Source organism: Bos grunniens, chromosome 21 (assembly GCF_055505025.1).
Source record: "Bos grunniens cultivar Pamir isolate PY7600 chromosome 21, Bosgru_T2T1.0, whole genome shotgun sequence".
In the NCBI taxonomy this organism is placed as follows: domain Eukaryota; kingdom Metazoa; phylum Chordata; class Mammalia; order Artiodactyla; family Bovidae; genus Bos; species Bos grunniens.
The window spans coordinates 45,127,754-45,149,319 of NC_141185.1; the positions used below are offsets into that span (position 1 = coordinate 45,127,754).

The 21,566-nt window shown below is 52.0% G+C and overlaps 1 protein-coding gene across 2 annotated transcripts in view; it reads left to right on the forward strand.

Annotated features, from left to right (window-relative positions):
• Positions 1–21,566, forward strand: part of RASGRF1 (Ras protein specific guanine nucleotide releasing factor 1) — a 102,865-nt gene that overhangs the window by 42,581 nt on the left and 38,718 nt on the right. For both annotated transcript variants that reach the window (XM_086364248.1, XM_086364251.1), the window contains exons 6-13: positions 3,285–3,364; positions 6,455–6,648; positions 6,954–7,063; positions 12,034–12,152; positions 13,831–13,991; positions 16,909–16,972; positions 19,338–19,474; positions 20,227–20,309. In XM_086364248.1, the coding sequence (XP_086220374.1) occupies positions 3,285–3,364; positions 6,455–6,648; positions 6,954–7,063; positions 12,034–12,152; positions 13,831–13,991; positions 16,909–16,972; positions 19,338–19,474; positions 20,227–20,309 (948 nt within the window). The remainder of the gene's footprint in view (positions 1–3,284; positions 3,365–6,454; positions 6,649–6,953; positions 7,064–12,033; positions 12,153–13,830; positions 13,992–16,908; positions 16,973–19,337; positions 19,475–20,226; positions 20,310–21,566) is intronic.

Sequence of the window (21,566 nt, forward strand, 5' to 3'; positions counted from 1 at the left end):
GATGAGTGTGTATGCAATCTAGGAGTGGGAAAAGACATGCTCAAAACAGGAAAAAAAAAAAAAAAAGAAAAGAAAATGGTACACCTCACGGCAAAGTAGAAAAACTTTAAAAGACAGTAAACACAAAATCAGTGGAAAATAGCTGAGAAAAAAGAAGTCTGCAATGTAGATGTTCCATTATACACTTAACATGAAGAGTTAGTTTAAATTAATAAAACTGAAAATAGTAAATAGGACTTGGCAGTTCTCAAAAGAAGATGTTCAAATGGCCAATACAAAGGGAAAAGGGAGCCTTCATCAACTGTATTTTTGTAGTCCCAGCTTATCATGTTCCTACTGTGCTACTCTACCAGTCCATGCCCTGTTGGAATCTAAGAGGGTGGATTTCCTCCCTGGTGTTTCCTGCAGCCGTAGGAAACCGTTTCCTGGGAGTGGGGCCCTGAGTCTTGCTGTCAGTGCTTGGGGTCATTCATCACCTCCTGGCTCCTCAGGAACCCCCGATAGTCTTTCTACCTCCACCCTCCCCCACTTCAGGGCCCACATTCACCCCTCTGTGCACTGCCATGCACCCCGGATCCGTCTCATTTGAATTTTCCAAAGGCTCTTCCCATGTGGACAACTAAAGCTCTTCAGATTGGCACGGTGCCTGTTTATCTGTTCAATGACTAGTTCAAGGGCCATGAACAGGCAGAATCAGCCTGGTCACAGGTACATCTGTTGCAGACTCTCTGCCTGAAAACTGAAGATGACTTCAGCCATCAAATGGGGCCCCCAATCCAGAAATCACTGTGTCACCACCCCTGGGGGGCCTGTTCTCTTGGGACTTCAGGGAAATGATAGTTAATTCACGGTAATGACTGGACCACACTCAGGAATGAGAACTTGGAATGTTTCCACTACTTTGTTGTTCAGTAGCTCGGTTGTGTCCGACTCTTTGCGACCCCCTTGTACTGCAGCACGCCAGGCTTCCCTACCCTCTACTATCTCCAGGAACTTGCTCAAACTCATGTCCACTGAGTCAGTGATACCATCCAACCATCTCATCCTCTATCATCCACTTCTACTTTTGCCTTCAGTCTTCCCCAGCATTAGGATCTTTTCCAATGATACCTGTTAAAGGCCCCCCTGGCCCCAGCCTTCCCTTCTGAACGTCCTGGGGGTGTGACCAGTACAGACTTTGCTCTGCAGAGCCCAGGCGCTGTGTTCTGTTCTCTTACCACCACCCCCACCTCTCAGCTCCCTCACCCCTTTTTCTCTTCAGTCTTTCCTTCTTTTCTTTCTCTGTTCACACTGTGTGTTTTCTCTGCAGAGTGGGGGTGCTCAGGGAATTCCAAACCCATCCAGGGTCCAGGAGCCCCATGCCTCTCAGGACTTCCATGCACATGAGGTCCAGGCCCCTTACTGGCCTCCTGTGCCTCGCAGCCCAGGGGCGCCCACCCAGCGCCTTCCATCCTCTGCTCTTGTCCTGAGAATGAGACCTCACAGTGGTGGGGGTTTGCCTTCAGGGCACAAACTGCTGAGAGAAGGGACAGCACCCCTTGACAGCACCCCAAGCTGGAAAACACCAGGGCCTCAGCGACCACCCAGGGCGCTGGGAGAGCCTGGGGAGGGAGCAGAGAGTGTAGCCATGGAGGGGTGGTGATACGGCAGAGAAAGACAGAGAATGTTCCAGGGAGGCGGAAGACAGGGCCCAGAGCCCCAACTCCTGGGAGCTCACTCTTCCTCTCTGGGACTCATTTTCCCTTTCCATGAGTGGAGCGCACGTTAAAAAAAGAGAATTTTTTTTGGCTGCGCCACAGGTGGGATCTAGTTCCCTGACCCAGGATTGAACCCCGTGCCCCCTGCTTTGGAAGTGTGGAATCTTAACCACTGGACCACCAGGGACAAGTCCCCACACTTTGGCATATTTGGTTCTTTTGGCTTCCCCTGTGATTCAAGGCAAGCCCAGACATGCTGAGGAGACCCCCAGGTCTGCAGGGTGTAGGAGCCAGGGTGATGAGCAGGAACAAGGAAAGAACAGGAGGAGGTGGGCCCTGCAGGATGGAGCAGAATTGACCCGTCTCTTGGGTTCTCTGTGTTCTCACAGATTGGCTGTTCTCTGGAACCAGCCACTTGGGGAGCAGTGGGCAGAGAAGGGGGTATGGGAGTGGGGCCACGGCAAATGTGGCTGTCTGGGAAATGCTCTGAGGCCTAATGAGACTATGTGCACCCCCAGCATTCCAGGTGATGACAAAGCAGGCACTTTAGAGACTCTGGGTTTCTGTCCTTTCCTTTTTTTTTTTTTTTCCATTTTCTAACGTTTATTCCAAAAGGGGCTGGTGGAGAACTAGCATTTGCTGAGCATCACTCTGCTCCAGTAGATGCACAATACTTTCAGAAGAACCACATTTCACCTCTGTGTTTTCCATGGAAAGACCTGTGGTTCAGAGCTGTTAGGCATCTTGCTCAGGGTCACACAGGTGGGAAGGGGCAAAAGGCAGCAGATCGAGCCTCCATCTGTGTGGGTCTCAAGCCCTAGATCCTGTCATGTCCTCATGACATGAGGACTTTTCCTCTGAGTGGCTTTTTCTCTGAGTTCTTCAGGGCCCTAGCTTCCTCCAGGATCCCTCAGGGGCACCCCCAGCCAGCAGGGACTTGAGGGAAGCCAGCAGCCAGAGCACTACCCTTCTCGGCCAGCTTGACCAGCATTTGATTGCATGCTGAGAAGAGCCCTTCTGAATTGTACATTCTGCCGTCACCATCCTGAAATACACTTTATTTTTTCGGAGACCATTTTTTTCTTAATTAATTTTTTGTTTTTTCAGCTGTGGTGGGTCTTCATTGCTGTACACAGGCTTTCTCTAGTTGCGATGAGTGAGGGCTACTCTTCATTGAGGGTCACAGGCTTCTCATTGCAGTGGCTTCTCTTGTGCAGCACAGGCTCTGTGGCATGCAGGCTTCAGTAGTTGCGACTCACAGGCTCTAGAGCACAGGCTCAGCAGTCGTGGTGCACGGGCTTAGTTGCTCCGTGGCATGTGGGATCTTCCCTTACCTGGGATCCAGCCGGTGTCCCTTGCATTGCACTGGACCGCCAGGGAAACCCCATCCTGAAATTTTTAACCATTTTGTTAACAAGGGGCTCGCTTGTTTGTTTTACATCAGGCCCCACAAATTACATAGTCCATCCCACTGAACTGGTTTTCAGGTTAAGTGTCACCTGAGAGGATTTCCTTAACTTGTGGTAGGGGATGCTTGGAGGGACAGGATGTCCTGGCCTGAGCTTAACCCTGTGTTTTCTCTTGCAGCGAGACCATCATGTTTTTGCACCAGATCTTTTACCAAGGCCTGAAGGCCCGCATCTCCAGCTGGCCCACGCTGGTCCTGGGTGAGTAGCAGCCCTGGCAGGGGTCCTCTGCCCCTCCATCCCCACCCTGACCTGGGAAGTCCCTCTACAGTGGCCACCCCCTCCCCTCCAAACCCCAGCTGGCAACACTTTTGTCCTTGCAGAATGTACCACAGGGGCCCTTTAAAAACTCCCAGGAACGCTCAGAGGGCTCAGAAGAGGAAAAACAAATTGGCAAAAGCTACATTTCTGGGAGGAAGTGATATATTTTTAGTTTATCTGTTTTTCCTTTTTAAAAATAAAATATATGTACCCATTTGAGAAAATTCGAGAATCCAGAAAAGAAGGAAATGGTTAAAAATATCAGCCATAGTTCTGCTTCCCAAAGATAACTACTGTAAACACTTGGGTTTGTTTCCTTCCAATTCTTTTTTCTATGCATAGATCTTGGTGATTTTTTTTCCCATTTTACATAATTGCAAACATACTGAATATAGAATTTGAATCTTACTGTGGGTTTTTTTTTTTACTTAACATTATTGCATAAGCATTTTCTCAAGCTGAAGCATGCTTTTTGATGACTGTGTAGTGCTCCAGGGCCCTGTGAATCTGCCACTGTCTACACAGACATCTCCCCCTTCTTGGCTCTTAAAGATGCTCTGCCTTTTTGCTGTTACTAGAAACAATAGTGTCTATGTGTGAGGTGGTCTCCATAGTAGAGAGCAGTTCCCTGAGATAGGTGTCCAGAGGCTGAATGGCTGAAACAAGGGCGGTGGACTCCCCGCTCTGTACCCACCGTCACATTTCTCTCCAAGTCCTCACTCCTGAGAGTGATGTATAGGAGTGCCTCTCACATCTTGTCTCTCCAACCCTGGGTAGCATCTTCCTTCCACCTAATTCAACAGGAAAAGGTGAGTGTTGTGTCAGTTCTGCTGTGGAGTCAAGGGAAAAGGCTCAGGAAGGTGAAGGGACTGCTGAGAGAGGAGAGGCTCCCCTGCCCACAGGCCAGGAGACTTCCACAGGGAGTGAGTGCTATTTCTATTTCTCTCAGGTCAAAGAGACCCATTTTCTCCAAGGTCAAAAGAAGAAGCAGGTGACTCAGTGGTAAAGAACAGGCCTGCCAATGCAGGAGACACAAGAGCCATGGTTTTATCCTTGGGTCAGAAAGATCTCCTGGAAGAGGAAATGGCAACCTGCTCCTATATTCTTGCCTGAAAAACTCCATGGACAGAGGAGCCTGGCAGGCTACAGCCTATAGGGTCACAAAGAGTTGGACACGACTTAACGACTGAGCAAACACACACATATACACTAGAAAAAAGAAAAAGGCTGTACTTTCTGTCCTCGTAGGATTGATGAGGTGATCCACTGGATAGGTGGATGCCTTGCATGAGAGCTCCCACTTAGAGTTTGTTACAAGGAAATTTTTTTCCTTTTATTGAAATGTAGTTGACTTACAATGTTGTCTTCATTTCAGCTGTACAGCAAAGTGATTCACTTATACCTATGTATATGTTCTTTTTGTAATATTCTTTTCCATTATGGTTATTATGGGTTATTGAATATAGTTCCTCGTGCTATACACTGGATGTATGGGTGCTCAGACTCTTTGCAACCCCATGGACTGTAGCCCTCCAGGCTCCTGTGTCCATAGGATTTTCCCGAGAAGAATACTGGAGTGGGTAACCATTTCCTCCTCCAGGGGATCTTCCCTACTCAGGGATCAAACCTGAGTCTCCTATGTCTCCTGCCTTGGCGGGCAGCTTGTTTACCACTGAGCCACCAGGGAAGCCCTGTGCTATACAGTAGGACCTTCTCGTTTATCCGTTCTATATGTAAAAAGTTACAAATGCTAAACCCAAGCTCCCACTCCATCCATCCCCCATCCCCCTCCCCCTTGGCAACCACAAATCTGTTCCCTAAGTCTGTGAGTCTGTTTCTGTTTTGTATATAAGTTCGTGTCATATTTAGATTCCACATATGAGTGATATCATGTGGAGTTTGTCTTTCTCTGTCTGACTTACTTCACTGAGTATAATCATCACTAGCTGCATGGTCTTTCTCTTTAATGGGGTTAGTAAGCTGATGTTTTAGAGCAATGGTCCCCAACCTTTTGGGTACCAGGGACTGATTTCATAGAAGACAGTTTTTCCACGGACCAGGACTGGGGGGATGACTTCAAGATGTTTCGAGCACAGTATGTTTATTGTGCATTTTATTTCTAATCTAACACTGCTGCTGATCTGACAGGAGGTGCTGGCCGGGAGGTTGGGGGACCTCTGTTTTAAAGGCTCCATCCCATCCCACCAAGTGTTGAAGGGCAGGCTTGGGCTTTCGAGAGCTGGAAGGACAGGAGGTTGAGACTGACGGGCCAGCAGGGGCTGCAGAGCTGGGAGGGCAGGGACAGGGGACCCACAGGTGAGGGCATAGAGACTCAGGAAAGCATGTCATGAGGTGGAAAGCCCTGGAACAAGGGAGTCGGGAAACCTGGTTCCAAGCCAGCTGCTGACTCACCCTGTGGCCTCTGACAGGTCCCAGTCACAGATGGGACACTCTGGGAGGGAGGCCCCCTGGAGGGAGGAGGGCACTGGGGGGATGTAATTACAACAGAGGCCAAGGGCAACCCCCACAGGCACTCTGGGACCCAGGTGGCCTCTCAGAGAGGTCCCCAGTCGAGGCAGGGGCCGGCCTTCACACCCCCCTCCCTTACCGTCACGGGCCCAGCTTGTGCAGGGCAGCTTCCTTCAGCGGAGAGCAGTTCCCACGCAGGGAGGACCCAGCTGACAGCCACTGGGACTGGTGACAGCCAGGGAAGAAGCACCTGTGTCCTAAAAGGTGCCCAGGGGGCAGGCACCCCACAGCACCCTCCACACCTGCTTTCTCTGGCCCTCTAGGTGTCAGACTAGATAAGGCTCCAAACCTTGTGGTTCTGATGTGATTGATCCCAGTGCCTGGGGCCTTCCTGTCTCTCCTAGGAGAGGGCGGTGGGGCCAGGGTCGGCTCCAAAGGCAGGGGGTTTCTCTGGGACCTCCCCAGAGGGTCTGGGGAGGCCGAGGGCCTGGGGGAGGGCGTCAGCCCCTCACCGCACATGGAGGGCGCCCCCGCTGCCCACTGAGCCCTGCCTCCTTGCAGCCGACCTGTTCGACATCCTGCTGCCTATGCTCAACATCTACCAGGAGTTCGTGCGCAACCACCAGTACAGCCTGCAGATCCTGGCGCACTGCAAGCAGAACCGCGACTTTGACAAGCTGCTCAAGCACTACGAGGCCAAGCCCGACTGCGAGGAGAGGACGCTGGAGACCTTCCTCACCTACCCCATGTTCCAGGTGCGCCGCCCCGCCTGCCGCCCTGGTAGGGCGCATGCGCACGTGGGTGGCTGGGCGGTGGGGTCAGGAGGGGTACGAACGGCGGAGAGACTGGCCTGCGGGACAGCCCAGGGGTGGGGGTCGTCCCACCCAAGACCCTGGCTCCAAGTCTGAGATTGGAAGAGTCTGAGATTGGAAGTGCAGTGGAGGTCCTTGGTGCTGAGAACCCCTGTCTCTGCGCCCCCATCCCTCTCCGGGGATCTGTCTCTCCCCTGTCTCTCATTTCATCGCCACCTCTCTCCTGCCTCACCTCCCTGCCCCCACAGATCCCTAGGTACATCCTGACGCTGCACGAGCTCCTGGCACACACCCCTCATGAGCACGTGGAGCGCAACAGCCTGGACTATGCCAAGTCCAAACTGGAGGAGCTGTCCAGGTAAACCTGCAGCGAGTCCCCACACCAGGGAACCCACATCACGGGGCAGACCCAGGCTTGAGGGTGCCCCCACCGGGAGTTCGCTGAGCCCAAATGGCCAAAACTCATGTTTCTGCTTAAGATTTCGAGGGGTAGGGACCCATAGCCTGTCCCACCTGGAGGCAGAATCCCCAGGAGCAGTCTGAGGGGTTTACGGCTCCAGTCCAGGTGGGCACCGGCGAGATGGGATGGGTGGCTTGCTGTCCCTGGCACAGGTGGGGCCCAGCAAGGGCCTGGGCAGTCCGTGGACCCATCTCCGGGACTCGCAGACACTCTCTGCCCATTTCCTTGGTTCTCCAGTGTCGATGTGTCAATGCTTGTGGCTGTAGGAGCTCCATGGGGTCCCGAGTGTTGGGCCTTCGTGTATCCCAGGCTCTGTTCAGCAGCAGGCAGTGTCTGTGGGTGGACAGGCGATGGTTGGGCCATTGTCAGAAGCCGAAGCCCCATAGTCAGGGCCTCCCCTGCTTTCCGTCAGTCCCTGGGGCGCAGTCTCTGCCCAGGCAGGAGCAGAGGGACCAGGGAGGAGGGATGCCACAGCCAGGCGGTGGGGGAGGGATTCCCCATCTGTGGGGGCGGGGCGGTGTGGAGGGAAGGAGCTTCAGACTCTAGTGTTTTCTGAAGGGGGAACCCACTAGAGTTTCTGATGGATGAGATAAGAGGACAGAGAGAGAACCTGGGAGTCGAAAGGGAGTCTGAGCCTGAGCAGCCTGAAGGATGGCACTGCCACGATGCAAGGTGTAGAAGCTGCTGGAGGGGCAGGTTGAAGGGGTCTGCTTTGCTTCATGGGAGCTTTATTGGGGGTGTGTTGGGCCTGAGATGGACGACAGCAGTGGAGATGACAAGGAGAGAGAGTCTGTGTTTGAGTCTGGAGTTTAGGGAGGCGAGATGGAACAGGTCATCAGCTCAGACATGGTATTTAAAGTCACCAGCTGGGACTTCCCTGGCAGTCCAGAGATTAAGACTCTGCACTTGCACTGCAGGAGGTGTGGGTTCGATCCCTAGGCAGGGAACTAAGATCCTGCATACCACGTAGTGCAGCCAAAATTTTTTTTTAAAAGTCACAAGATTGATGAGATCACCAAGGGAGTGAGTTTAAGCAGGAATGAGGTATGAACCAAAGGCTGAGCCCTGGGGCATTCACCAGTGGAGGCCAAGAGGTGAGGAAGGGCCTTATGGTCAGAGACTGGATGGGTCTGCAGCGGGTGGGGCTCAGCCACCAGCCCCTCTGGAGCCCCGCCCACCACCCAGAGCCCTAAACAGCTTCCCGAGTTCAACAAGTGGAACTTGTTGGGCAGCTGGGCAGAGGGAGGACCAATCTGGACTGGGGCAGGGCACAGACCCCACAGTGAAGAATTCGGGAGAAGGTGTAAGCAGGACGTGACTGCAGACTAACAGAACCGTTGTGGGGTGTGGACCCCAGTTCTCTCGGGCCCCAGGGAGTCAGTACAGTGTACTCTTCCCCAGGGAGAAGATGTGGACCCCCACTGTGAGTTCCTGGACCCTGTGGGATGCCCTGTCCCAGTGCAGGCAGGGGTACAGGAGGCACGTGGGTACCAGGGAACTTGGCCCAAGACCCCAGTCCCCTCTCCCCCCTGGTGCTGGGTGTACTGACTGCTCTTCCTTTGTCCCCCCACCCATCACCTGCACCTGGTCCTGAGCCCAGCCTGAGAAGCACAGAAGAGGGTTTTCCCATGTGATAGCAGCCCTTTCATCCTCCTCCTACCTTCCCTGGGGCCTGAGGAAAGCTGCAGCCTGACTAGAAGCCAGAAGATAACCAGCCCCTCCCTCGCCAGCCTCAGAGCCCTGCACCCCTCACCTCTGGGGGCCTTTGTCCCACTTCCTCTCCTGAACTCCTCACTCCTAGGCTCCAGGGTAACCCAGGTCATCACTTCCAGTTCCCCCAGGAGCCTCAGGCCCTGGAAACCCCAGGCCGCCTTCCCAGAGTCGCCCCCAGCTTCCCTAACCTAGGCTCCCCCATCACAGACTGCAACCTGGGTCTGCCGTTTACCCTGAGCTGCTGCAGTTTATACACGTCTAACAGCCATCCCTAGGTGGCTCAGGGGTAAAGAGCCCGCCTGCCAGGGGCAGAGACGTAGGAGACCCAAGTTCGATCCCTGGGTCCGGAAGACCCCTTGGAGGAGAAAATGGCAACCCACTGCAGTATTCTTGCCTGGAGAATCTCACGGACACAGGAGGCTGGCTGGCTATAGTTCACAGGGTCCCAAAGAGTCAGACATGACTTGGAGACTAAATAACAAAGATTTTTTTTTTTTTTTTAATGTGGAGCATTTTTTAAAGTCTTTATTGAATTTGTTACACTATTGCTTCTGTTTTATGTTCGGGTTTTTTATGCTGAGTTTGACGGCACCTGGGATCTTAGCTCCCTGACCAGGGATCAAACCTGCATTTCCTGAATTGGATTGTGAAGTTTCAGCCACAGGACCGCCAGGGAGTCCACCCCCTCATTTTGAGCACCTCTAGCCTCTTCAGCCAGTCCCCCACTCTGTGCAAGAGAGAGGGTTATGATTGCCTTGGGCTGCTTCCAAAAGTGAAGTACTTTTGGAGGCTGGAGGAAGGATGGCTACTTCCATCCACAGAACTACCTGAAAGGTCCCTCCCTGGCCCGTGCCCACGTGTTTTCCTGAAGAAGGCTAAGGCCTGGAAAGAGAAGAGCGTTGCTGGGAAGGTGGGGGTGGGACGGGTAGAAAACCAAAGCTTCTAAGGCAGAGACCTCATCTCGATGCCCCAGTCTGATAGCCGGCAAAAATGACAAGTTATCATGTATCACCTTTTTTTTACAATAACATTTTGCAGTGATAAGGGCAGTGGTCACCACCTTTTATTCAAGCACCTGTCACTGCATGAGGCCAGCCCATGCAATACATTATTTTCCATCCTCACCCCAACAGTTACAAATGGGAAGCTAAGTATTTGAGGGTTGAGTAATGTGTTTAGCATCAATCACACTGATTCCCCTGTTCACAGCTCCAGCTCCACCCATGTCATCTCTCATTGTTACGGGGTTTGAATTGCATCATGTCTACGAGAGAACTCTGTTAACCACTGAATACTCGTCAGCTCTCTGAGTGGTATCTTACTTGTGGAATTTCAGGCATCAACAAACAAAGAGGAGGCTTTGTGCTTTCCTTAGCATAGGTGGGGTACTTTTTCCAGACCTCCTTCCAAAAAACATATATATATTCACTACTTTCCTAAGACTCCTGGGAACACATGGAGGGTCTTAGCAAAGTTGTTAACTCACTCCTACCTTTTCCCACCAATGCTATTTTTAAAAAGCAGTTAAGTACTGCCACCTTGTGGAGAGGAGCAGTGTTGCAGCAGTCAGAACCAGAACAGAAAGTTGCAAGTGTTCTCAGATGAAGGGGCAAACTGTGTCTTGCTTAAACCTCCTAGTCGTGCTGGAGCCTATAGAAATAAACTGCAGTCAGTCTTTCCTTGAGCCAACTGGATTGCCAAGTTGGCAATCCAAAAATAAGGCATTCTGGAACCCAAACATTAAGGAAACCACTATATAAAGAGTGTGCAAGGGGGGAGAAGGAGGTGTGACAAATTGAGATAGTAGCATTGACATATACACACTAGCACATGTAAAATAGCTAGTGGGAAGCTGCTGCATAGCACAGGAGCTTAGCTCAGTGCTCTGTGATAATCTGGAGGGTGGGTTGGGGCAGTGGGAGGGAGGATCTAGAGGGAAGGGACATATATGTATGTGTATAGCTGATTCATCCGAATATTACTACTGGAAAAACCATAGCTTTGCCTATACAGACCTTTGTCAGCAAAGTGATGTCTTTGCTTTTTCATACGCTGTTTAGGTTGGCCATAGCTTTCCTTACAAGGAGCAAGAGTCTTTTAATTTCATGGCTGCAGTCACTGTCTGCAATGATTTTGGAGCCCAAGAAAATAGTCTGTTACTGTTTCCACATTTTCCCCCTTCTATTTGGCATGACTCATTGGAAAAGATCCTGATGCTGAAAAGATTGAGGGCAGGAGAAGAAGGAAGCAACAGAGGATGAGACAGTTGGATGGCATCATCGACTTGATGAACATGAGTTTAAGCAAACTCTGGGAGGTAGAGGAGGACAGGGAAGCCTGGTGTTCTGCAGTCCATGGGGTCACAAAGAGTTGCATACAACTGAGCGACTGAACAACAACAACAAATAGCTGATTCAGATTATTATATCGCTAAAGCGACTGTCGGAGAAGGCAATGGCAACCCACTCCAGTACTCTTGGCTGGAAAATCCCACGGGCAGAGGAGCCTGGTAGGCTGCAGTCCATGGGGTCGCGAAGAGTCGGACACGACTGAGCGACTTCGCTTTCACTTTTCACTTTCATGCATTGGAGAAGGAAATGGCAATCCACTCCAGTGTTCTTGCCTGGAGAATCCCAGGGATGGGGGAGCCTGGTGGGCTGCCATCTATGGGGTCGCACAGAGTCGGACACGACTGAAGTGACTTAGCAGCAGCAAAGCAACCGTACTCCAATTTCAAATTTTAATTAATCTTTTTAAAAGAACGTGCAGAGGGGAGAAACAAGCACATTTCCCCGAGGCAGGAAAGAGCTTGGTTTGTTCTCTGGATGGAAATGAGACCAGTGGTGGGGTAAGAGGCAAGCAATGAAGAAAGGATGTCTGCTATATGCCCATCTTCCTCCCAGCTCTGCTGTCTCTCTTCCATGTGGGTCAGACCGTCTTTCTCAGCCTCCCAGAGCTGTTGGAAAATTAGAGGAGCCCGCCCTGTAAAGTGCACACACACAGCGGGCTCTCCGTGTAAGTAGGCTCTCTCACCTTTGGTGATCACAGATTCTACCTGAGAATCCAGGCTGTCTTCCCAGGTCTAGCCAGAGACCCAGCATTGCATCCTCCCTGGGAGGTGGGGGCCGCTGGTCTCTGACTGTTCATCCTCACAGGATAATGCACGATGAAGTCAGTGAGACCGAGAACATCCGGAAAAACCTGGCCATTGAACGCATGATCATTGAAGGCTGTGAGATCCTCCTGGACACCAGCCAGACCTTTGTGAGACAAGGTATGGCCTCTGTACCCTGCATCCCCCATCCATCCCCGGCCAGGTGGGCTCCGGCAGCGGGAGGCAGGCCACATTCAGGAACACCATCAGTTGGCTCAGCTGCCACGTGCTAAAGCCTGCCGGCATGACTGCGGCATGTTCCAGGCCTGCCGGGGGAAATGTGACAGCTATATGTAGATGGCGGTGTCTATACATATAGATGCTGATATTGTCAGTTTTCACAGTTTCCTTGTCTCCAGATGTAAACACAATTCTTCCCAGATGGCCTTGGTTTGTCTACTGTATACCATCGTAAACACTGACATGTCCTTTGAGGGAGAGAATATGGGGTGGAGCATGAGGCCAGGCTCTGGCCCCGTGAGTCACAAGTAGTTGCAGTGTCGAGGTGGCGTTGGCGAGGGTCAGTCCCTCTGTCCTGTGCTTGGCCTCCTTGGCCTCTTGGGGAGGCCGTGATCACAGTGGTTCTGGGTGCGGTCCCCTTACTCTTAGGCTTCAGCTAACCTTGGGGACACTGTTGAGAGGCTCAGCCCTATTGAAAAGGGTGGGTGAAGCTCTCTGGGGCCCAAGGAACTGACTTCCAACTTGGGGATGTTAGAGCAACAATGCCTTTAAGGTCAGCTGGTTCAGATTCGACAGCCTGTGGGAAATTCAGTGTCTGCTGTTGTGCCCCAGAGGTGATGTCTCAGGATGGACCTCAGCCTTCCTTCCTTCCTTCCTTCCTTCCATCTTGTCCTGGAGGTTTCTGACTACATGAAAGGCTGGCCTGAGCAGCTGTCACTGGTCCCCGCTGCTCTTGGCCTGAACCCCCTCTACTGGGAGCTTGTTCTGAGCCCCTGTGTCCTTCCCCTGGGTCCACCCCGGGACCTGCTGACCCCAGAGCCAGCCTAGCCTGTGACCCACTCCCCTGAGCTGTGCTGTGCGCAAACTGAAGGGATGGGCTGGACCTGGAGATCAGACAGGGAGCCCACAAGCCCTTTCTCATTTATTCTGTCTCACAACGCCCATGGATGCCTGCCCTATTCATGCCAGTCCAGCTCAGGTCTCCAGGGATGCCCAGAGAACCTGCCCCTCCCTCCAGAGCTGAATGTGCAAGGGAAAGGGGCTCAGGATACAGGAAAGGGGGTCCATGCAGTGATAAATGTGGGCAGGAGGAAGAGTGGTGGCCCAGAGCGGGACTAGGGGGAATCAGGGAGGGCTTCCTGGGGAAGTGGCATTGGACTCTGCAGCAGAACACGCTGTGATCAATTGGTCATGTCTACAGTGGCTGCATGTGGCAGCAGGGACTTAGTGTGTCTTATCAATCTCTCTAGGCCACAGCCAGCTCCCCACTTCTTCAGTCTCCTGCCACCCCCAGGCCCCAGCCTAGTCCTGCATTCTCACCCTAGGGGCCATGTCCTTCAGGGTTCCTTTGCTTTCTAAGGCCCTGGCCCTGGCTGGATGGGTCAAAGTTCTGGCATGGAGCTTCTCTCGTTATCACCCGCCCCCCCTGAACCCCACCATGTGGCCCCAAGGAGGGGCTGGAGGGGGTGTCTGAGTCACCTGTCTGCTACCAGGAGCCAGGGTCACCTTGTCCCACTGCCATGGCCACTGGCATCGCCACCCACATGCAGCTTCAAAGCTGGCTCAGAGGCACAGGTTGTCCTGGGAGATGGACTCAGGGTCTCTCCTCCGTCTGCAGGGTCCCTCATCCAGGTGCCCATGTCCGAGAAGGGCAAGATCACCAGGGGGCGCCTGGGGTCCCTTTCCCTGAAGAAAGAGGGCGAGAGGCAGTGCTTCCTGTTTTCTAAGCACCTGATCATCTGCACCAGAGGCTCTGGTGGAAAGCTTCACCTGACTAAGGTAAGGATGGCCGGGGCTGGGGAGCTGCTGGGGCTGGAGATTGGACACTACACTGACCTGGGAGTCCTGACCGACCCCAACCAGGGCCCAGACAGTGGGCAGGGACGTCAGAGACGCTCGAGTGTACACACACACACACGCTGACTGGTCCAACTGGAAGCTTGGAATGAGCGAACCATTCATGGGTTTTCTACTGTAGAAGTCATGGGAAGTGGGAAAGTGAGTTCGAAGATGCCCAAAGGCGCCCCCACAGCTGGGAGCTGGGACAGAGGAGCCAGGGGGTTCAGAGAAGCTCTTTCTTAAATTTTTATTTATTTATTTTTAATTTCTTTATTTTTGACTGTGCTGGGTCTTTGTTGTTGAGAATGGGCTTTTCTTAGTTTTGGCAAGTGGGGGCTGCTCTCTGGTTGCAGTGCCTGGGCTTCTCATTGCAGTGGCTTCTCTTGCTGCAGAGCACAGACTCCAGGGCCCACAGGCTTAAGTAATTGCAGCATATGGGCTCAGCAGTTGTGAGTCCTGGGGTCTAGAGCACAGGCTTAGTAACTATGGTGCACGGGCTTTGTTGCTCCGAAGCATGTACGATCTTCCTGGACCGGGGATTGGACCCGTGTCTCCTTCATTGGAAGGCAGGATTCTTACCACTGGACTACCAGAAAAGTCCCCAGATAAGCCCTTAAAAGTCCCGTAGGTGTATGTGAGGGGCCAGTGGAGGATGGTCACATCTGGCTGAGGCAGAGCAGCACCCAGAGCCTTTTTCTTATTTCCAACCAAAAAGGAGTTCGGACAGCACCCGTTCCTAACGCCTTTGGGCACTCACCCCCCGCCAGCACCCCAGGCAGAAGCTACCACTCCCCAACATGGCACATGGCTTATCCCACTGCTGAGAGCTCGGGATTTGATCCCACTTCTGTCTCTTACACTGTGTGAGCCGGGACACTTCCCATGCTGGTCTGCACCTCGCTTTCTTATCTGCTTTGAAATAAAGGTGGCTGTCCTCACCAGAGGTGTGCACAGATGCAGGGAGGTGCCCATAGACCTGCTCTGGGAGCTGTGATGCCCCTGCCTCTGTAGCGACAGCCTCCCCAAGCTGTGTTCATCCCCATGAAGGCTCGCTTCAGCAGATTTCACGTCTGAACATGCTGTGGCCTGGAGAGGGCCAGAAGGAGCCCTTAATTAAAGTAGAACATCAGGGAAACCATTCTTCCAGACCCTGGACGCCTAGCCCATAGCCTCCTGCAGCGCTAATAGATCAAGCAATGGCTTCGGGGAACCTACTGCTTATGTTAACATGTCGACAAATTAGTTGGTCGGCTGCACGGGGGGAAATTAATTTACAAACATGGAATACTCCAGTTTCAACCAAATTGTGTGTCAAGGAAAGCATTCATTATTTATTAGCTCTGGAGTTTCTTTTAGGAAGATCTCTGTCCAGACTGGAGGAATGGTTCCTCCAGCAGGTGGGGGTCAGTAGGGGTGGTTTGGACCGGAGACTTGAAGGCAGCTTTTCAATATGAAAGCACATGCCTTTGTGTTTGTTCATTTTATCTTATTTTGGTTTGAGAGGTTGTTTATTTGTTTGAGCTTTAAAAGTCTCTTAGCATACTGGTAAAGGTGGAATCTGAGCACTACTCAAATTCTAGCCCTGCTACTTACCCGTGAGTGACCTTACTAAGCCCTAGTTTGCATGCATACTCAGTCACTAATGTCTAATTCTTTGCAACCCCATGGACTGCAGCATACCAGGCTTCCCTGTCCTTCACTATCTCCTAGAGTTTGCTCAAACTCCTGTCCATTGAGTTGGTGATGCCATCCAACCATCTCATCCTCTGTTGCCCACTTCGCCTCCTGCCCTCAGTCTTTCCCAACATCGGGGTCTTTTCCAAGAGTTGGCTCTTCGCATCAGGTGGCCAAAATATTGAAACTTCAGCTTCAGCATATGTCCTTCCAACGAATAGTCAGAGTTGATTTCCTTTAGGATTAACTTGTTTGATCTCCTTGCTGTCCAAGGGACTCTCAAGAGTCTTCTCCAGCACCACAGTTTGAAAGCATCAGTTCTTTGGCTCTCAGCTTTCTTCATGTCCAACTCTCACATCCCTGCATGACTACTGGAAAAACCATAGTTTTGACAAGATGGACCTTTGTTAGCCTAGGATGAGGGACTTCAAACTTCTCCAGACTTGGGGCTACAAGGTCCTACCTCGGAGCTGCTGTGAGACAAGAAGCAAACATGCAAGCTCTCCATCCCCAGCCCAACCTTTAGCCTTCTTCAGGGACGGCATCTCTGAGCCAGTCCCAACTGAGCTACTTCATTGGGCTTCTTTTTAATATTTAATTTTCTTTTAAGATTTTTTTTATGTGGACCATTTTTTTAAATCTTTACTGAATTTGTTACAGTATTGCTTCTGTTGTGTGCTAAGTCACTTCAGTTATGTCCGACTGTTTATGACCCCATGAACTGTAGCCTGCCAGGTTCCCCTGTTCTCGGGGATTCTCCAGGCAAGAATACTGGAGTCGGTTGCCACTTCCTTCTCCAAGGGATCTTCCCAACCCAGGGTTTGAACCCGTGTCTCTTACGTCTCCTGCGTTGGCAGGTGGGTTCTTTACCACTAGCGCCACCTGTGTTTTGGTTTTTTGGCCAAGAGACATGTGGGATCTTAGCTCTCCGACCAGGGATTGAACCCATACCCCCTGCATTGGAAGGTGAAGTCTTAACCACTGGACCACCAGAGAAGTCCCTGGGCTCCTTATATGAAGATAAAATTCTTCAACTTAAAAACCAGAATACCCACTTGGCTATGATGTGCACATACACGTGCGTGGCTGTCACTTTTAGAGTCCCTCCTCGCACTGACATTCTGGAACTCCGAACCTAGAGCATCTCCCCCCGGCAGTTCAAGGTAGCCCCACTCTTTTTCAGAACGGAGTCATATCCCTCATTGACTGCACCTTGCTGGAGGAACCGGAGAGCACGGAGGAAGAAGGTGAGTGTGAGGCCGCCTGCAGGCCAGTGTGCCCTCACACAAATCACATGCTCTCACTCCGAGACCTGGAGCCCAGGCTTTGGGAGGAGAGGAGTTCGGAGGTCATTGTCCTGGATCTGGAGGGGCCGGTCTGGGTCTTTGGAGAAGGAGCTCCCTGGCCCAGTGGGTGACCACCTCCACCCTCTTCCTGGTTCCTTCCAAGCTCCTTGGGTCCCTGGACTCAGTGCCCTTGGGTTTGGGGGTCCTGCAGGTCAGAGAGCACCCCTCATTAATGCATCCATATGCTGCATGCACTGTTACTCACTGGACAGCCAGGAAGATGCCAGGAAGATGCCAGGGAGGTGCCAGGCCCAGCTCTGTCCTCCAGTGCAAACAGGTTGGGTATTCAGGGACACACGTGCTCCCACCAGAGGGAGCGTAGGGGACCATCCCCTGCAGTGAGGCTGGACAGACCAGGACCCAGGACAGGAAACAAGACTCAGGGAGAAGGGAGCATGTGAGGGGGACCTCAGGACACCAGAAGGGCCAGGTACGGGGGGCCCAAGTGCCTGGAAAGCCTTGGCATGGGGCTGTCTGTGGATTTCTGTCTCCTGGAGAATCAGAATTGGGGGATGGGCCTGTTATTTGGGGTTAAGGGGTGGGGTCACTGCTTTCTCTCAATTGGACCCAAGTTGCTCCTCGTCTCCCTGCTTCATGACTCCCCAACGAGGCTCCGGATCCCTGCCCTGGGAGTACACCAGCTGGATGGGCCATTTCTGCCCTTCTCTAGATCAGGGCTCCATGGTGGGGGCTGTGTCTGAGGACCTCAGATTCTAGTCCCCGCTTGGTCTCGGCTCAGGGTTTGCTGAGAGCTGGGAGCCTCATCCACACACATACACACGCATGCCCTGGTCAGCCCCATGGAGCTGAGCTCTGCACCCTTCATGACCCTCCACCCAGGGGAGCCAAGCAGCCCCACAAGGCAAGAATAAACCTGTAGCAGTTCACCCTATGCTCTTACCAGCATGATCGTCTTCAGTCTTGGCCATAGCCGGTCCAGACCCCTGTGGAAACTTCAGTCCCCAAGTCCAGGAAAGGTAGAGACACAGCCCCAAGCACCCCCACTCAACATGCAGACATCCCACTTGCGAGCAGCTGAAACCATCACATCCCCGGGTCACCACACGAATGGCAAGTAGAGCCCAGAGCTGTAGCAGGCCCTCCGCAACACTCAGACCAGTGAATGCGGAGGCATTGGAAGGAGTCCCTGAACTATGATCTTAGTCTTTCCAAATAAAGAGAGCTCAAGGGCCCTACAGGTTAAGAGCAGAAATAAAAATACCCAGGATTTACTTTGGCTTTGGGGACCTCTCAGCTGAGATAAATGTCCAGGCCAGTCCCTAACAACTCAAGATCTAAGGTTCTCCACCTGGCCCCTGGATCACCTTGGCAGAGCAGAAAGTGAAGTGAAGTGAAAATCACTCAGTCGTGTCCAACTCTTTGCGACCCCATGGACTATACAGTCCATGGAATTCTCCAGGCCAGAATACTGGAGTGGGTAGCCTTTCCCTTCTCCAGGGGATCTTCCTAACCCAGGGATGGAACCCAGGTCTCCCGCTTTGCAGACAGATTCTTTACCAGCTGAGCCACAAGGGAAGCCCAGGATGCAGAGCAGAAGGGCCTGGCTTAACCCCTGCCCAGCATGGGGGTGGGAGTGTCTTACGAAAATCCTCCCTAGGGACCTCAGCCCCTCACTGGGGTTAGGAGAGCAGGGTCAACTGGGGAATCCTAAAAGCTATTCTGATACGGAATCAGAGCTGTCCCTATTGGCTGGAAGCTACTCTGTACTCTAGGCCTCAGTCTTACCATCTTTGAAATGGGGATTCCTCACCTTAAAAAAGAACAAAAAGTTCTGACTTAGAATATGAATTTACAGTTTCTGGGAGGAACAGGATTGTTATGGACTTTGGGAAGGTCTTGTACACACTGTTATATTTAAAATGAATAACCAACAAGGACTTCCTGTATAGCACAGGGAACTCTGCTCAATGTTAGTGGCAGCCTGGATGGGAGGGGAGTTTGAGGGAGAATGGATATGTGTATATGGATGGCTGAGTCCCTTTGCTATTCACCTGAAACTACCACAATATTGTTCATCGTCTATACTCCAATACAAAATAAAAAGCTTGAAGTTTGGGAAAAAATTAAAATACACCAAGGCATGAATCCAGAAAAGACAAAAATATAGTTCTGAAGCTGGCAAGAGGCCCGATGCCCTAGCGATGCCATGCCTTCACCACCAGGTGAGGCAGGCATCATGCAGTTGTTTTCCAACTCAAAAAAGGCCCGCACTCATCCTGCTAACTCCGTGTTTTGCAACTGGAAGCCAAAGGGTCCGGCCAAGATGTAGACCACTTGGATTTCAAGATCGGGGTGGAGCCAAAGGATTCACCACCCTTCACGGTCATCCTCGTGGCCTCGTCCAGACAGGAGAAGGCGGCATGGACTAGTGACATCAGCCAGGTGAGCGGTATCACCTCTCCCTGAGGGCAGGTGGTCCCCTTCTTTCATGCCTGCTGGAGGAAGGGGCAGCTTCAGGGTCCTAATGGGAAAGACACAGGTATCAACAGGAACAGCCCCATCCAAGGCTGAGCCCCACTAGCTGTCTACTCCCCCGAGACCCCTAGGCCTCCTGTCGGTCAGGGGGCCCCTTGCATCCAGAACATCCATAGGGCTGGTTTGAGACCCCAGGTTCCTGGGCTCCCTGTGGTCCCCTGAATTTATTACATTCACATCTCTGGTATGAGGCCTGGAACCTACACATTAGCCCTGCAGTGGGCAGAGGACAGAGGAGGCTGGAGGCCCCACTGAGCTGGCCTTCAGGGAGAGAGAACCCAGATCACTGTGATCTGATCCTATCCTTGATGTTGGACCTCAGAGGTCACCCCGAGAATGACCAGAGTGAGACACTTTCACTTTCATAAACACCCCAGGCCAGGGGAGTGGGTGTAGGAATCATTATACCCATTTTGTAGATAGGGAGACTAAGGCCCAAGTAGGTCAAGTAAAGTCCCAAAAGGTCACTGAGCTGGGGACTTGACTTCTGGCCAGAATCCACAGGATGTTCTGTGTTGACCTTGCCCTTGCCTGGATGGTGCCCTCCGACCCTGTGTCAGGTGGGGGCATGTGAACCCTCGCTGAGCAGAGCCCCTGCCAGGCCTGGGTCTCAGCACGGAGACTGAGGCTCTGACCGGGAGTCCTCTCTCTGACTCCAGTGTGTGGATAACATCCGGTGCAACGGGCTGATGATGAACGCCTTTGAGGAGAACTCCAAGGTCACGGTGCCACAGATGATCAAGTAAGTGCCCAAGCCCCACGTGGTCTGGGCCGAGCTCCAGAGACCAAAGGTCACACGGTGACCTCAGGGGGCTCTAGGCATGTATTTGTTCTGAGTTTACATCTATTTGGTTGATGGCTTTGGTCTAGTTTTTGTAGTTGTTTTTGTCTTGAAAATGTGTATTTTTGTATTGTTCAGTCATCTGACTCTTTGCAACCCTTATGGACCGCAGCACACCAGGCTTCCCTGTCCTTCACCATCTCCCCAAGTTTGCTCAAACTCATGTTGGCAATGCCATCCAACTATCTGATCCTCTGTCAACCCTCTTCTCCTCCTGCCTTCAATCCTTCCCAGCATCAGGGTCTTTTCTAATGAGTCGGTTCTTCACATCACTTGGCCAAAGTATTGCAGCTTCAGCATCAGTCCTTCCAATGAATATTTAGGGTTGATTTCCTTTCTGATTGACTGGTTTGATCTCCTTGCAGTCCAAGGGACTCTCAAGAGTCTTCTCTAGCACCACAGTTCAAAAATATGAATTCTTTCGTACTCAGCCTTCTTTATAGTCCAACTCTCACATTCAATTAGGCTGTTTGAAATAGAATATCAGGAATTACACTTTATGCATTCTTTTTTTGTTTTTTTTTAGGAGATGGCTTTTTTCTGTAATTATTTTTTGTTTATTTGGCTGCACCGGGTCTTACTTGTGGCATGTGGAATCTAGTTCCCTGATTAGGGATTGAACCCAGGCCCCCTGCATTGGAAGTGAAGAGTCTTAGCCACAGGACCACCAAGGAAGTCATTATTTTTTTTGTCATTTTAATTTTTCCCCAAACTTCTTTATTTTTTAATTGAAGGAAAATTGCTTCACAATATTGTGCTGGCTTCTGCCATACATCAAGTTCCCTATTTTTTAAATGGCTATTTTTTCTTTGGTTTGAGCACCCCAGGGAGGAGGGACGAGGGGGTGTCCTCCTGCTGAACTCAGCTTCCTGAGCCCGGTGGGCAGTGCAGCCCTGACGTGCACCAGGCCTGCTTATCCTCCAGCGTCTGCTCACCTGACCCCCGCATGGCTCGCCCCACCACGGGTGGCCTGCTGGCCCTCTCACCTCCATCTGAACCTCTGAATCCCCAGCCTGCTCTGTCCCCCTTACAGACACCAGGAGCCAGCTGACCCACCCCGGGGACATTGTCCTGTCCAAAGCAAACATCGGGGACCCACTGCCTCTTTGCCTGTTGAAGTACACACTCTGGGGAACTGCAGACCACTGTGGAGCAAGT